Genomic DNA, 16,440 nt, shown 5'->3' with positions numbered 1-16,440 from the left:
CCTTTCCGGGGCAGGCCTGGAGAGTGGACCCCACCTGCGACCTGGGGTTCTCCTAAGTGCACCTACACAGGCGACTATCGGGGCCCCATTTGGGGTTCAGACACTGTGGCCCTTGGACGGCAGGAGTTCCAGCACCTTCCACTTGAGTTTCTCTGGATGGCTTCACAGTTCCCACTCCCGGATCCTGAAATCCTCACCTTCATCGTCCAGTCCACAGCGTTTATTAAGCACCTCTCGCGGCCCGTCCCCGTGACACCTGCCGAGCCTCGGTGGTGGCGCAAACAGACACGGCTCCCCGTCCCGGCGCGAACGGGCCAGATGGGCATTGAGAGGACGCGCCTCTCGCCTGCGTCCCGGCGGCACACCTGGTCAGGACACGGCCTTCTCAGGGTCTGATACTTTAGACGCAAGACACGCGTGGAGCCGGGGTGCCCCACCCTAACATGGCGGCGTCTTTTTCTTCCAGATGACCAATTTAGGGTGATTTTGACCCAGGTGGATGGAACCCCCTGCTCAGACTACATCAACGCTTCCTACATAGATGTGAGTCCGCTGGTTTCTTCTCCCCCGGCCCGGCGCCGCCCGACCGTCGGGGGTTGACTGCCAGCCGTGAGCGCGGGCACTGGGCGCTTCTTTCTCTGGTGGGGCTGGCTCAGGCACCAGGAGAGGGAAAGGCACCCGCCACTTTCCAGTGCGCATCTGCGTCTGGGAATTTATTTTCAAGAAACAAAGATGGTATGGTTCATGAACAAAAAATAATAGGGTGGGTCGGGGGAAAGAAACTCACCAATATTAGACGTGGACTATGCTAGTAGCAATGCCATGCACTTTCCTAATCTGTTGCAAATGTTTCACAACAATGCAAGGTGGCAGTGGTGGGTGATGGATGGGAGCCCTGGATGTTGATGTGCATGCTTGTTTGGTAGGTTCACAACTTCTACTATACGTTTATTGTTTATGGATGTTCATGTGTGAACGATATACTTCAATAAATTGTTTTTTAACTAAAAAAAAAAGAAAAGAAAAACAAAGATGAGCTCACAAAGACATGGTGTTGTTTATATTACCAAAAAAAATAGGACAGGAGAGAACCAGTTAAATAAATTGGGAAAAACCTAAGCAGTAGGGACTACAAATCCATTTTAATTAACCTTTAAAGGATTATTTAATATAAGTTCTAAAATTCTCAATTAAAGTAGGATATAAAAGATTCAGTACATATGAATGTTTAAAAGTATGTTTGTGTGTGTTTGGGAATGACACAGAAAACAGAAAAAAAAGATTAGAGCAAGAATATTACTAAAATAGCATTTGTTATTGCTGAAATTACTGGTGAGGTTTTTTTTTCTTTTTAAATATACTTTTTTCTGTGTTTTCCAAATTCACCCTCATGAGTATGTGTTACTTTTCTCAGAACAGCAACAAAAACCCTTTCAGCAAAGATAATTCTGAAATAGTAAAAATTTGATTTTATTTTTCTAGGGTTACAAAGAGAAGAATAAATTCATAGCAGCTCAAGGTAAGCTTGATATTACGTAAATTTCTGAATGTTCTTTTGGTAGAATGAGGCGGATGGCTATTGTTTCCTTCTCTGATATCAACAATGCCAAGAATTCATACCATAAAGGGTTTTTGTCTGCGTGTGCTGCTCCGTGTACACTTGTGATTGCAGAACCTACCCCGCCCGATTCCAGCTGCTCAGAGCCCGTGCACCTGCATCCCAGAGGGCCCCGCTACTCGGCATGTCCAGGGCCCAGGCGTGACTGCGCCCCCTGAAACTTATTGCAAATGCAGCCTCTCAGGCCCACCCAGACCTGCCAAGGCAGACTCTGAATTTTAACAGGAATTCCTGGGTGAATCGTAAGCTCCTCAGCCCTGTAAACTTTGAGAAGCAGCTGGATGTGAGGCGATGAGGAGCTTCAAGGGCAGACGAGCGGGAGCCGGGAAAGCGCTTCCCCGTCTGCAGTGAAGCAGACAGATAGATATCAGGTGTGGGGTCGATGTTACATATGTGAGCATAGTACACAGACGTGGCAGATGTGCACTGTGGGCAGACACACGCGTCCGCTCCAGCCTGCGGGACTGCGGGCCAGGGCGCCCTCGGTCCAGCGGTTTAATGTCACTTGGTGTCCAGAGGCGAGGAGGGAGGAGGTCTGCTGGAGCCCCGTGGCAGAGTTCAAGAACAAAATCCCGAAAGTCTGAGTGCCTCCCTAGTGTATTTTCTTCCCCTCGAGTCGGCGTGTTGCTGCTTGCGTTAGATAACCCTGGCCCCCTCCCCAGCAGCTCCACGGGTCTCCCAAGGGTGGGGAGGGGTGAGTAGCTTTTCGGATCAAGGCCACGCCCAGAGGACGTGAGCCGTGGAAACGTGCCCTTCACCTTCTGAATTCACCAACGTTGGTGTACCAGGTGCAATCGGTTATCCTCTCCAGGGGCGGCTGCTGGTTACCAGGGAGATGGGGACTTTGCAGAGGCAAAGGGGGTTGGAAAGGAGGGGTGTCCGTCGGCCCACAGTCTCTGTCTCCCTCTGTCTGTCCCTGACTCCCTGACTCTCTCTCACGCACACACTGACACTTCCACTCACGTCCTGGAGGAGCCTGGGGCTCTGAGGCTTGAACGAGCCCCTGCAGTGGCCACAAACCCCACTTCGCAGCACGCAGCTTTGGCCCGGCTGCCACCGCAGGCACCCCGTGTTGCTCTGGGTGCGGTTACTGAGCCAGGACTTCCCAGCTGCAGCAGGGCACACAGGGCGCACAGGGTGGGATGGGGCGGCGGAGAGCCCCTGCCCCCTTCAGCAGGGCCTGCCCGGTCATCTGGTGCCTTGGACAAGGTCGTGACCCCGGGGCCCGCTCCAGGGGGGCTGGTGGGGGCTGAGACTCCAGACCTTTTCTTCCTGTCTTCTGACTTTGGAAGGGTCTTCTCCCACAGGCCCTAAACAGGAAACAGTGAACGAGTTCTGGAGGATGATCTGGGAGCAGAAGTCTGCCACCATCGTCATGCTAACGAACCTGAAGGAAAGGAAGGAGGTAAGCTCCTCCCCCTCTGCAGGCTGCCCCCTCGCCCTCCCCTGCTGTCCCTCGGCAGGGGCTGCCCTCACCACTTCCGTTTCCTGTCTCCCTCCCTTCTTATCAATGAAGGAAAACAAAACAAAGCAAAGCACCCAAGGCTTACATCTCCTCTCCAAATATTAAGCCTGTGTTCCTAGTGTCTCCCTAGTAGGGTCTATGATAGAAAAAGGATGCAAGAGTTCCTTTTCTCCCTGGAGGATCACCCCCGGCCTGGAGCCATGGGTGTTGGTGGGTGTGTGGTGGGCCTCGGACTGTGAATAGAAATGATTTGGGGCTTTTTATCCAGATTAGACAAGGGCATGTGGAAAACAAGCAGTACTGGAGGAATGTTGAGCTGTCACCCAAACACATTGAATGAACTATTTCTAACTCGAGAAGTAATGCATTTCCTTATGAGAGTTTAAAACCTCCCCAAAGAAGAGCAGGGGGGCCGCCGCTCTCACCTGGGTAATGGGTCTTCAGTAGTGTCCCGTGGGTGTCCCCGCAGGGTGCGCTCCTCCCGGGGTCCTGCGCGGTTAGCAGGCAGACCTCGTGTTCCACCAGGAGGGGCGGACGCCAAGCAAAAAGCAAATGAACATAGATGGACTATGACAGGCAGTGACACAAAAAAATAAGAGGCACATGAGGCCATGGGGTGGGGGAACGGGTGAGCGGGCAGGGGGCACAGGGGGTACAGCCAGCGCCAGGACAGGGCCTGGGCTGGGGTGCAAAGATGACACCTCTGAGCTGCTCCTTCGCCTTTTAGCTGAGGGGACACAGGCCCTAAAGAATAAACCCGAGCACAGTGGGAGGGGGCCCCGAGGCATGAAGGAGGAGGGCAGTAGGAGCCCAGGTGGGGGCAGCTCCGTCCGGGCAGTGGCTGGAGGTGGGCGAAGGGTCGCTAGGAGATGACGGCAGGGCTGGGGCTCAAACCAGGAAGGGAGTTTTCTGGAATCCAGGAAGGGGAAGAGCCCCAGGCAGAGGGCTGTGCTTGTGAACCCCTGAGCAACCTGTGGGTCCCGCCCGGAGATAGGGCCTCCAGAAGTGGCAGGAAACGGGGGCTTGGGGCCAGCGGAATTGGGAACGGGGCAGTGGGGCACCGGGGACCTCTCGGCCCTCACAGGGATCTGTGTTATCAGAAGGGAACGCATTCTCCAATGCAGGGCACTGGGGAGCTGGGGGGAGACGCGCTAGGGGTGGGTGGGTTTAGGAGACTGTTCTTCCAGCATGTTCTAGCGTGAGGGCTGGAGCAAAGGGGCGGCAGGCAGTGTGGGAGGAGGGCCCAGTGTGGGCCCCGGGCGGCGGCTGTGCTGCCCAGCCCTGCCCAGGGCCTGCCGGGTGCCGGGGACAGTGCAGAGGGGACCCCTCCCTGCCCACGAGGCCCTGCAGGTGTCATCTAGCCCCAAGGTGCCACCCTTACTAATTAGTTCCACTCCGAGGGGGCAGGCCACCGCCACCGCTTCCAGTCGAGGGGGCAGGCCACCACCACCGCTTCCAGTCGGGGAGAGGATGAGTTTCTGGTTTTGCTTTCGAAGGAGGTGGGACAGGGCGGGGGGGACCCTGCCCAGTGTGCTGCCCTTGTCATCCTCTGTCACCGGAAGGCGTGGGGGTAGGTGCCGGGGGAGGAGGGACTGAACCCTCCCTTCCCGGAGCGGAGTGGAGGAGGAGCCCCTGGCTCTGAGCAGGTGCTGGGGGAGGGGCTGGGGGGGCCCGCGGGGGCGGGGGACAAGGGCGAGGGGCCTGGGGGCCCCTGGGAAGCGTGAGGAGGCCGGGGCAGGAGCAGTGGGTCCCCCTGCCTCGGGCTCTAGCCTGGGCTCCTCCCGCCGCACGTTGCCTCCCCTGTGACTCAGCACTCCTGGCCTCTGCACCCTGAATTCTGCCGTTTCCGACGAGACCGTTTCGCAGCGGTTCCCCTTTTCTTAGCTGCTGACTCTTCTGCTGGGGCCTGGCTCCCTGGCTCCCACATCCGGAGCTGTGTGTTACGAAACCGAAACCCCGCGTCTCCGGTGCACTGCCGCGGGGGGCGGCGGGCTGCTGCCCGGGGGGCCCTGCTGCCCGGGGGGGCATACACACGCGGGCCGGTGACCTTGGAAGCATGCCAGCTGCTCCAGGGGCCTCGGGAGGCTCTCCAGGGAGAACCACCGCCTCGCCGGCCCTGCCCAGGGCCCAGACGCCCCTGCCCCAGGACCTGCCAGGAGGTCACTGCTTCTCTGGTTTGCGTCAGAGATTCCCAGACCCGGGACGGGGAAGGAGCCACCTGCCATTGGTCAGGACGTGGGGGGGGACGTTTGCCCCGGGGGTGTCAGGAAACCAGGGTGCTTCCTGCTTTAGACGAGGTTAACGCTGTTTGCTGGGCCCGGGGCAGTGAAGAGGATGAATGGTCTGCCATGCTGAGGCCTGTTTCCCAGCAGGCGCTCTTCCGTGGGGTCTCGGGAGCTCTCTTCTCCCCTTTCCGTGGGCCTGCTTGGAGACGCTTGCCCACAGCCCCTGCCTAGAGAAGCTCGCCCAGGGCCCCTGCCTAGAGATGCTTGCCCATGGCCCTTGCCTAGAGAATCTTGCCCACGGCCCCTGCCTGACCTCACCAGCTCTGGGTCTTGCAGGGAGAGGAGATACAGGAGGAGGTGGGGATGGGAAAACAGGCCACCCTCGGCAGATGCCCAGCCCAGCCCGTCCCTGCCAGAGGAGAGCGAGGGTCTTTGACTGGACGACAGGTTCACTACTCTTGAAAAGTGGGCTGGCAGCAACGGAACGAAGCTTGCCCTTAGCAAGCCAAGCTGGAAAAAATGCTGGCACCCATGGGAAAGGGCGCCGCAGCCTGCGGGGTCCCTTAGGGCCCTGCTGCCCTGCCTGGAGAGAGCAGGCTCAGCCGAGCGCTGTGTGGGCAGCGCAGGGAGCAACCGGAGTTAGTGACGGGTTAGATAAACACGAGGTCCTTGGCGTGGCACCAGGGAGCCTGGGTCCTCGCGGTCGTCCCGGGCCGGGCTTTCGCCAGTCGAGGACCCAGGGTCCTCCCTGCGACAGAACATGCTTGCCAGCCCCTTCTCAGCTCCAGAACCGTCCGCATCGAGCCTGGTGCGCGTGCGCAAGAAAGAGCATGGGCGAAGCCGTGTGCGTGGGGCGGGTGGGGTGGAGAAGGGAGCACCCCCTCGCGCCTGCTTATTCCTGCTCGTCATCTCCCCCTAGGAAAAGTGCTACCAGTACTGGCCCGACCAGGGCTGCTGGACCTACGGGGACCTCCGCGTGTGCGTGGAGGACTGCGTGGTGCTGGTGGACTACACCATCCGCAAGTTCTGCGTGCAGTCGGTAAGCGCCCTGCCCGCTGCCCCCCCCCCCCACCAGCCCCCCAGGCCCGCCCTGCCGGCAGGAGGAGCTCCGCAGCCCGGCTCGGCCGTGGCTCCCGATGGGTGGGGGCTGCAAGGGGCCTGGCAAGAGATGGACAAGAGAGGGCTGATGGGGGCTGCAGGAGGAGGTGGGCAGGGGTAGGTGGGCAGGGGTAGGTGGGCAGGCATAAACCTGAGACGTGCCCATGATCCTGCAGGGAGCAGTGGCTGCCCTGGCTCCCAGGGACCCTTCTGGGCCCCCCCAGGAGGCCGTCAAACCAGCTGGAGGGGCCTGGGGGTTGAGGGCCCCCGATCCTGTAGCTCAAGGTCATTCCACTCACTGGAGTTGTGAGGCAGGAAGCTGGGGTTTCTGAACAGTTTCAACATTATGCCTAAAACCAGCTCATTATTTTGTCCTTGCTTCCCCCACGAAACAGGGTTTGAGGCAGCTTCAATAAAAATGCCTACGCGTGGGGGAGCGGATGCAGCTCAGTGGTTGAGCGCCTGCTTCCCACATACGAGGTCCTGGGTTCCATCCCTGGTAGCTCTTAAAAAAAAAAAGAAACAAACAAAATGCCTATGCACCAGGCAGAGGAAAGAAAGATTGAAGAGATATAAAAAACAGAGAGAAAACAGAAGGCTGTTTTTATCAGGAATCAAAAATAGAGTGATCCCATAGTTAGATCCCAAAAAGTCAGTCCGCAGCTCCCAGGGCCAGTGCGAGTAAGGGGAGTGGAGGAGCGTGTCATCCTCCTTTTCCCTGCTTGCCTCCCTCCCAGGCCCCCGGGCACACGCACGTGCGAGCACACACGTATGCTCTTCTGTGGGCTGCAGCAGGAGAACGCCGAGCTCAGAGGCCCTGAGCGGGGGCGTGGAAAGCAGCTCTGGGGCGCGTGGCCAGAGTGCTGGCAGACCACTTCTTCCTTTCCTAAACTAAGACTCTTTCGAGAGTAACCACACAGGCCTGTGGGCACTGCCCCCACGAACCAGGGTGCAGCCACCCTGCTGCGGGCGGGGCTCACGGCCTCGGGGCCGTCCTGGGACTCGCACTGCCTGGCCTGGGCCCAGGGCCCGGTGCCCGCGTCCCGCTCTGTGGCCCGAACCCTAGGTCCTCGCCCGCGTGCCCAGGGGTACCCCCTGGACGGCGGAGGGGAGCCGGCCCTGCGTCCCCGGAAGGCGGCGTGGGGCGGGGGCCCCGGGTCGGTGCCCGCCCGGCTCACGGCCCGTCCACTCCGCAGCAGCTCCCCGACGGCTGCAAAGCGCCCCGGCTGGTGTCGCAGCTGCACTTCACCAGCTGGCCCGACTTCGGGGTGCCGTTCACCCCCATCGGGATGCTGAAGTTCCTGAAGAAGGTGAAGGCGCTCAACCCCGCGCACGCGGGGCCGGTCGTGGTGCACTGCAGGTACGGCCGGCGCGGAAGGTGCGCCCCGGGCCGCGGCGGGAGGCGGGGGGGGGCGCACTGGCGGGAGGCCGGGGGGCACGCCGGCGGGAGGCCGGGGGGCGCACAGGCAGGAGGCCGGGGGACGGCGCCGGCGGGACGCCCCCACCCGAGCCCAAAGCGCCACCGGCAGTGCCGGGCCGTGGGGCGCCAGCTGGCGGTTCAGCCGCGCTCACGCGCACACTCTGCCCTTCAGCGCCTCCGGGTGCAAAGCGGGAGAGCCTCTTGTCGAGAGGTGGGCGGTCCCAGGAGCCTCCCACCATGTCCCAGAGCCCCCAAAGTACTTCCAGAAACCCAGATCCAAATCGTCCCCGGAGTCCTTACAGAGAGCAGGCGGAGGCTGGGAGCGGGAGGGTGCCAGGTACATGGAACAGAACCTTCCAGAAGAGGGCTGGCCTGGGACCCGGGTCTCTACTGCCTCGCCTGTACCGGAAAAGACCACCCTGGGCTCAGCCTGTGACGCGGCCTGGGGGTGGTGGGCTCAGCACCCAACCATCGCCAGATGTGGCCCGCCTCCGCCGCTGGCATCGTCCCTTAGGGTGAAAAGGCAGGTCCCCAAAGGACCGCTTCCCCAAAGCGGGCCCGTGTCTCCTTTCCGCGCCTCAGCCTCTCAGTTTTAGGTGGACTTGTTATTTCCTCCAGGGTAGCCTCAGCGGCAGAGGCGACGGGACACAAATGAAACGTCCCCCGTGGCTCTAAATGTGCAGTTTGACTTCCGGGGTGGAAAAGTGTTTCGATGAAATGGCCCCGGGTCTGCACATCGTGTTTATAAGGACAAAGACACGAAAGACCGTTCGGTGGCCAGCTGGACTCCCGGTAGCAGGGTCAGAACCAGACGCTGGCCGTGCCCCATCCCCGCCCCCCACAGACCCTTTTCCTTAGGGGCACCTGCTGCATGTCCCGTTGCCAAGAAGGCAGAGGCAGGGAGGTCTGGGGTCGGTGGGGAGGCTGGACAAGCCCCTGGCACGGGATGAAATCCTGGACAAGCCCCTCAGAAGCAGAGGGCCCCCGTAACCTAGCCAGCATCTGCTCCCTCCGCTGTAAACCTGAGCGGACAGTGTCACCTGGCCTGGGGTGCCGGCAGAAGGAAGCCCTGTAAGCCGGCCACGACCTGGCCCTGCCCAGGCTCCCCTGCCCGGGCACAAATCTTACTGGTGCCCTCGTGGTCCTCCTCAGACTCCGTAGGAGCCAGTTCTGCCAGAGAGTCTCCGGGCTGCTTCTCCCGGACATCTGTGTGACAGATTCGGAGCACCTGTGGCTCTGTGCACAGGTGGCTTTTGTCCCTGGCAGTGCCAGCTGGAAACTCAGGATTTAATCACTGTGGCATTCCAGCGCAGCCAGAGCGCTGGCAGGAGAAAGCGGACTCGACCCAAGCTGGGGGGAGCACGGCTGACGGGCAGGGCAGGCTAAGCCCTGCAGAGGTTTGAGTCTCGCTGCGGCCACGGCGGCAGGGGCTAGGGCAGCAGGTCCTTCACTCCAGGGCGGAGAGTCCGACTGGCCCTCGGCGTGGAGAAGCTGCTGGCAGGGGAGCGGCACCTTCAGTCTTCTCATCTGCTTTAGAAGTCAGCTCCGGCCACTGCCTCACCTTGGGCTCCTTTTTGCGGGCAGCCAGTCAGGTCCAGATGGCAGGAGATAAAGGAGCAGCCTCTGCCTTCCGTCAGGGGCAGCCACCTGAGAATGACCAGCTCTGGATCAGCCCAATGGTGTCCATCGAAGCTGGCGAACACCTGAATGGATAACTCCTGCCCCCTCTTCAGCTTTCCCCCTCCTCCTGATGACAGCCCAGGGACAGCTGCACTTGCCCTTTCTTCTGTGTCCTCCTTGGCCCCACTCCACGGCCAGGATCCAGCCTTTCCCATTTAATACGGAAGGTTTCTTCTATGGATACATTTCATTTTAATCTTAGAGCCTCTGGGGTTTCCATTGCCCTTTTCCATTGGGTTTCACCACCAGGGTTTTTATGTATGGAAAACGGAAGTGGTCTCCCTCACCAGCTCCCCAAACCCCTTGCCCTGAAGCGTGGGGCAGATGGACGGTTCCGGGTGATGACAGGAATTCCCACCAGGAAATCAGGGCCAGCCAAGCGCCATTCCAAAATTAGCAGGAACACCCACGCTGGCGGGAGACCCCCAAAGACTAGGCGAGGGGCAGCTTCGCCCCCTGCCTGCCCGGCTCTTTCCTCACTCGGGCTCCTCAGTTCAGGGCCGCGTGGAGAAGGGGCGCTGGCTTGTTGATTGCCCTCCCTGCTGACTCACCGTCAACTTTGGGCTCTTAATCCTTCTAAAAGGACCGACGTGCTCTCCCAGGCGGGGCAGTCCCTGTCAAACGACAGGCCACGCGAAGGGGTTCTTTCTGTAGTTCTGAACGCCAGCGTGGGACCCAGTGTCCCAGCGCCCACCTGGCTCTGCCCCAGCTCCCAGCGCCTCTCCAGGCTCAGCCGCGACCAGGAGAACAAAGGGGCTTTCTAAGCCCCGTCGGAGACACTACAGCCTGCAGCCTGGTCCCTGCACACCCTGGACGCCTCTACCTGGCTCTGTCCGAGTGGCCACCTCGCTTGGCGCCTGGACAGAACTGTGATTCCGCACAGGGCCCCTCGTGCTTCATCTGCTCTGCCCCCCGGCGTGGGAGGGGGCCCATCGCCAGCGGAACGCCTGCAGCAGCAGCGCCCTCCCCTCAAAGGGGCATGTGCTCTCTGAGCCCAGGGCGGTCCATTCACGCCACTGGAGCCTTTGCGTTCTGAGTATCACTTCCTCATTTATGATGGGGTGACTCCGAGGTGGCCAGGTGCAGATGCCACATTCTGCCACCCGGACTGGGACCCCTCGGCCGTGCTAACACCACCAGGGGTTTATTCGCCCAACGACTGCTGCTGGGGAGAAACGTGAACAAAAATGGAACCACCCGGTCTGGATCTGGATGACAAGCAGGCACGGCCAGCACTGGAACATTCCAGAAGCACTGTGGGGAGTGCATTGGGAGGGAAAGGAGACCCGGGGCCTGGGGACAGCTTCATGACCAGGAAGCATCCCAGGGAGGTCCTAAGGGCCAGCCAAGGGGTGGGGTTGGGTCTGGTGGGCAGACCCTGCAGGGGCCCATGCAAAAAACGGGCAGAGGGCGAGTGGCCGCCCCTTCCTTAGGAAGAGCCTACAATGCCATGCCAAGCATGACGTCAGACAAAAACTTCCAGGGCCAAAGCGATAGCGAGGGGACGACGTTTGGTGCTCGAGAGCAAAACGCTTCCACCAGCCTCGTCCAAGGCTGACTGCAGCCGGCTCCAGCTCGGCCTTGGAACCGCTTGCGTAGGTCTTGCGGGAACAGCCAAGACCACGTTCTTGAGGCCGCAGCGCCCTCTGGTGGCCGCGCGGTAGATCGCGCTTTGCGAACCACAGAAAAGTTGTGCCCAGCGACTTCCTCTTTGGGGTGCATGTCCCCTAATTTGGGGCGCGTCCTTCTGTTCTGGTCTGTGGTCTCCACCATGTACTCCAGGGGGGATGTGACTCAACATGGCGTCTGTCTTCCCCCCGAAGCGCGGGCGTGGGCCGGACGGGCACCTTCATCGTCATTGACGCCATGATGGACATGATGCAGGCCGAGCAGAAGGTCGACGTCTTCGAGTTCGTCTCCAGGATCCGCAACCAGCGCCCTCAGATGGTGCAAACGGACGTGAGTGCCGGCGCCCCCCACCCCCGAGCCCCTGGCCTCGCGCCCCTCCGCCTTCTGCCTCCCGCCCCGTGGGGCCTCCGTGCCCCCGTCCGAGGTGGGGGTGGGGATGCCCCCAGGAGGTGCGTTGGCTCAGCGCCCGGCAGGGAGAGAGCCCTCCCCCAAGGTCAGCGGTAGCATCACCTTTGCTCAAGGGCGGGAACAGGTAAATGGCCACTCACCGGGTTTCCATCCCTGTGCCTCCTTGTGGTGGCAGAAAGAGGACGAGAGGGCGGCTTCCTGGGGGGACTGCCCAGCCCCGAGCGGGCCAGAGGCTGCTGGGCGGACTCGAGGGGGCCGGTGGCCTTGGGGTCCTCCCTGCAGATGCAGTACACGTTCATCTACCAAGCCTTACTCGAGTACTACCTCTATGGAGACACAGAGCTGGACGTGTCCTCCCTGGAAAAGCACCTGCAGGCCCTGCACAGCTCCAACACCCCCCTGGACAAAATCGGGCTGGAGGAAGAGTTCAGGGTAAGCACCCGCGTGGCCGGGGGGTGTCGGGGAGGCTCTGTTGAGCTGCGGCTGCTCTTCATCACTTGCCCTCTTGCTGACCCCAGGCAGAGCAGGGGAGGTGTTCGGCCTCGAGACTTGTGCGAGAAGAAGAAGGAGAAGCTTCCGAGCCGAGCAGCGGCTGGGGCAGGGGAGCGGGGGCTTCTGCACTTTTATTTTCCAAGATGAAAGAAATGTCTGGGGATGGAGGCTGACAGCTCCTAAGTCAGGTGCCCTTCCCAGGAGTGTGCGTTCGGGAAGGTCAGGATTTTAACTGCCTGGTTATCTTTTTTGCCGGCAGAAGCTGACGAATGTCCGGATCATGAAGGAGAACATGAGGACGGGCAACTTGCCGGCCAACATGAAGAAGGCGCGTGTCATCCAGATCATCCCCTGTAAGGCAGCCGGGGGCTGCGGGCTCTCCACCTTCCCGGGAGGCTGTTGGGGCGGGTGCTCATGGCTTCAGGCCTTGGGACTCCATTGACCGCTGCTGCCAGGGGTCGACGACACGGTGCCCTCTGGGCCAGGCCCAGCCAGGGGCTCCCGGACTCTGGTTAGAGTGTAGGGAAGGAAAGACTCACCTGCTCAGCGGTGAGTGGCCCCGACGTCCCCGGTGTCGGGCGGCAGCTGCTGACATGGGCCAGAGCTGCCGGGGAAGGCGTTGCTTGGTGCCCCCACTCACATCTCATCCAGTCCTGGGCGGGCACCCCTTCGGCCCCTCTGCACAGAAGGGCAAAGCGAGTGACATGCCTGGGCCATGCAGCTGGCACGCAGACCCTCTAGGAAGGGGCGAGGAGATGGAGTGTCCGGCTGTCCCCTGTAGGGCCTGACCTGCCCCCACTGCCTTCTGGCCTGGCAGGGCCGCGAAGAGCAGAATGAAAGGGCAGTGAGGGGGGGTGAGAGGGTGAGGAGAGGGTGAGGAAGCAGGGGTCTCGGGGGGAAAGAAAGACCAACCCAAGAGACCCGGCAAAGCAGCAGAATCCGAGTTGCCACACGCAAGCAGAAGGGCGGGTGGCTGGCGGAGAAGAGGGCGCACCTCACGATGCAGTTTCCTCGACAGATGCACATCTCGTGAACTAAGCGCTACCTTAAAAAGGCTGCCAGTGGACCTGTCTTCATAGGGGGCAGTGGGAAGTGCGGGGAAGTAGCAAGCATGCGGGGCCGAGCACAACACCTTCCTCAGCCTCAGAAGCCCAGTTCTCTGTGGCTGCAGCGTCCTCACGTGGATACCTAGACACGCTCTTAATTCCGTAAATGCAGTCTTCTTAAGGCTTAGGTGTTGGTACCTGTCCCATCAATTCATAGTGAAACCACTAACTGGATAATTTTCGGAGCCTTCCTAGAAAGCACAACATCCCCGGCTGTTGTAATCAACCTGTTTCCTAAAGTAAACTTTCCAAAGCGCTGGCTTGACTTGATCGTGGTTTTATTCATGGGCTTTGTGTTCTGGAAGGTTGTAGCAGCCACAGGGTAGAGTGTGCACTGCAGGGTGGTATTTGTGCTAACAGAAGCAAAATGCTTGTTTGCAGATGACTTCAACCGCGTGATCCTCTCCATGAAAAGGGGGCAGGAGTTCACCGACTACATCAACGCGTCCTTTATCGACGTAGGTACAATGGCCCTTGCCATGCCACGCACGTGTTCTGCTGTCACATGGGGTCACACAGATTCTTGGTTAACTAATTTTCACAATCAGAGAGAATGGACACAGTGCCGGAAATCCAATTCATATTATTAGCAGAATGACCTGCTTTCAAAAAGAAAAACAAAAGAAAAAAATAGTCACCGTTGGAAACAGAGGGCTATAGCCTCGCTGCTAAGTAGTGGGCCATTTTTTTTATTTTGCTTTTACATACAGCCCCTTTTCTTTCCTATCTGTCCTGTGCCCCAGGTAGAGAGCCAGTGCTTCCCCACACTGCCCACCGTGTGATTTCTACAGCACTTAGCCCGGCAAACGGTAGAATCTGTGGGCCAAGGGGCAGGAAGGGGTTTTGCAGCCAAACATGGGTCACTATTTCTGCTCTGCAGATAGGAAAAGAGTGCCAAAAGCCCTTGTGGAGGAGCTGGGATCCGAACCCGCTTCCCACAATTCCACGCCCAGGCCTTTTGCGCCACAGCGTGTTGCTTTCTTAGCTGCAACGCACAGACACGGGCAGGATCAAAACCACCAGGGGCTTCTCCAGGGGGCTGCAGGCGATGATGGGAGGCCTCGGGCTCTGTAGGTGCAGGTGACGAGGTTTCAGCTGATGTGGGGACTCAGGTGCCTGCACAGGTGCACGTGTGTCCAGGTGGGGCTTGGCTTGGGCCGTGGAGGTGGGGGGGGGGCAGTGACCCTCGCCGGGCTCTGGGCTGTCCTATGTCCCGCGGCTGTCGCCTTTAACCCCTGCTCCCCCACTCGAAGGGCTACCGGCAGAAGGACTATTTCATCGCCACCCAGGGGCCACTGCCACACACCGTCGAGGACTTCTGGAGGATGGTCTGGGAGTGGAAGTGCCACACGATCGTGATGCTGACCGAGGTCCAGGAGCGAGAGCAGGTCAGGGCAGCCGGCGGGTCCTGGGCGGGGGGGTATCCCACCTGAGGCCAGGGGTTCCCATAGATGGGGACCGCTGGCCCAAAGCTGCCTTGAAAATCTGCTGTTCTGTAACTGCCAAGATCACCGCCTGGTGAAGGAAAAGACATTTCTTCCCCATTCTCCAGACCTGACGATGCAGGCTTTCTGTGTGCACTCAGTGGGCATTATCCCAGCCAAACTCAACAAGTTAAACGTTCCCCTCTTCCCAGAGAGCCACCCCTGACCTTCTAGTATTGTGTTTAATCAATGACATAAACACTGGTGGGCCCCCCATTCAACTGGAAAACTAAACTTTTACCAGTAACGGACACAATCTGGTTGTTCCCCCAGGATGTAAGCAACACCTGGAGTTTGGCTTTGGTTTCTTAGCTTTATTGGCTTATAATTCACATACCATACAATTTAGCCTTTCAGATTATGCAGTTCAGTGGTTGGAAGTACATCCGCACACCTGCCGCACCCCTCCCCGCTTCCCGCCCCCCAGCCCAGCAAGACCACTTTCTGTCTCAGTAGATTTGCCTGTTGTTCTGAGCAGTTCACATAAATGGAACCCTCCACATGTGGCCTTGCAGCATGCATCAGAACTTCGTTCCTTTTTATGGCTGCACACTACCCTAGTATGTGGGTACACTGCCTTCTGTTCGGCCGTCCATCGGCTGAGGGATGTTCGGGTGGTCCCCCCCTCTGGCCATTGTGAATGCTGCTGCTGTGGCTACTCACGTGAAGTTGCTGTGTGGGCAGCGTTTCCTTTCTCTGGGTGTATACCTGGGAGTGGAATTGCTGGGCTGTGTGGTAACCCTACTTTTAACATTTTGAGAAACTGCCGAATTGTTTCGGAAGCATCATTTTACATTCCCACCAGCAACTGGAAGATTCTAATTTCTCCACCTACTCACCTTCCATTACTATCTCACTGTCTTTATCCCAATAGATGAGTTATTTGCTTATTTTAAGCTTATCTCCTATACAAGTGTGCCAAAAGAAAATACTGTTTAGTCTGGCATGTTTTTGAACTTTATATAAAGGATATCGTTTTAATAGGCAGTCTTCTGGGACTTGCTCTTTCCACGCACGATTCTGCTTCTGAGAACATTGACGCCCCTAGCTGTGGTTCATTCATGGCCATTGCTCCAGAATATCCCGCGGTGCGAACCCTCTGTCCGTTTATTTACCCCCTCTCCTGCCACGGGAATGGGGAGGTTTCCATTTTGTTCCTTGAGAACAGTGCTTCTGTTAAATAAGGGTGAATGTGCACCAAAAAGATGAAATGCCCCAATGGAGAGAATGTGACAGTTTGCATTGGCAAGATAATGCCTAATTGCATTTTAAAGTGGTCGTAATAATCTACACGGCTACCAGCAATGGATGAGAGAGATCAGTGAGTGACATCTTGGTATTATCAGGCCTCCTAATTTTTGCTAATTGAACAGGTAAAAATGTCATGTCTTTGTGGCTTTGATTTGCACCTCTCTATTTCTATATGGTTGAGTGTCATCACTTCATAGTTTATGGAAAACATGTGGCTGCTTATACATAATGTATGCTCATGACTTTCGCTCATTTTTCTATTGAATTCTTTGCCTTTTTCTTATTGGTTTACATTAGCTCTTTACCTATTCTCGATACCAATCCTTTGCTGGTTTTGTGTTCTGCAAGCATTTTCTCCCACTTTAAGGCCTGTCTTTTTCCTCTAATGGTGTTTTTTGATGAAGAAAAGTTAATTTTACATAGTCCCGTATTTCAGTCTTTTGTATCACGCTTAGCTCTTTTTTACATCTTGTTTAGTACTTCTGTACCCCAAGGTGAAAAGATATTTTCTCCTCCTAAGAGTTTCACAGTTTTGTTTTTGGCCTCAAGTCTTACCTATGTTGG

General features: G+C 58.3%; 1 protein-coding gene across 7 annotated transcripts in view; it reads left to right on the top strand.

The window, feature by feature from the left end:
* PTPRE (protein tyrosine phosphatase receptor type E) overlaps positions 1 to 16,440 on the top strand; it is a 166,538-nt gene that overhangs the window by 139,091 nt on the left and 11,007 nt on the right. For 5 of the 7 annotated variants that reach the window (XM_058298138.2, XM_058298139.1, XM_071215621.1 and 2 more), the window contains 10 exons: positions 467 to 543; positions 1,483 to 1,519; positions 2,926 to 3,023; positions 6,228 to 6,347; positions 7,603 to 7,766; positions 11,330 to 11,465; positions 11,826 to 11,975; positions 12,295 to 12,388; positions 13,523 to 13,599; positions 14,395 to 14,529. In XM_058298138.2, coding sequence (XP_058154121.1) covers positions 467 to 543; positions 1,483 to 1,519; positions 2,926 to 3,023; positions 6,228 to 6,347; positions 7,603 to 7,766; positions 11,330 to 11,465; positions 11,826 to 11,975; positions 12,295 to 12,388; positions 13,523 to 13,599; positions 14,395 to 14,529 — 1,088 coding nt within the window. The remainder of the gene's footprint in view (positions 1 to 466; positions 544 to 1,482; positions 1,520 to 2,925; positions 3,024 to 6,227; positions 6,348 to 7,602; positions 7,767 to 11,329; positions 11,466 to 11,825; positions 11,976 to 12,294; positions 12,389 to 13,522; positions 13,600 to 14,394; positions 14,530 to 16,440) is intronic. The other 2 variants (XM_058298141.2, XM_071215624.1) reach the window with 1 other exon arrangement.

This window comes from Dasypus novemcinctus, chromosome 6 (genome assembly GCF_030445035.2).
Source record: "Dasypus novemcinctus isolate mDasNov1 chromosome 6, mDasNov1.1.hap2, whole genome shotgun sequence".
NCBI classification, from domain to species: Eukaryota; Metazoa; Chordata; class Mammalia; order Cingulata; family Dasypodidae; genus Dasypus; species Dasypus novemcinctus.
Note: the sequence above shows the minus strand (reverse complement) of the source record. Positions and strands in the feature narration are given on the sequence as shown.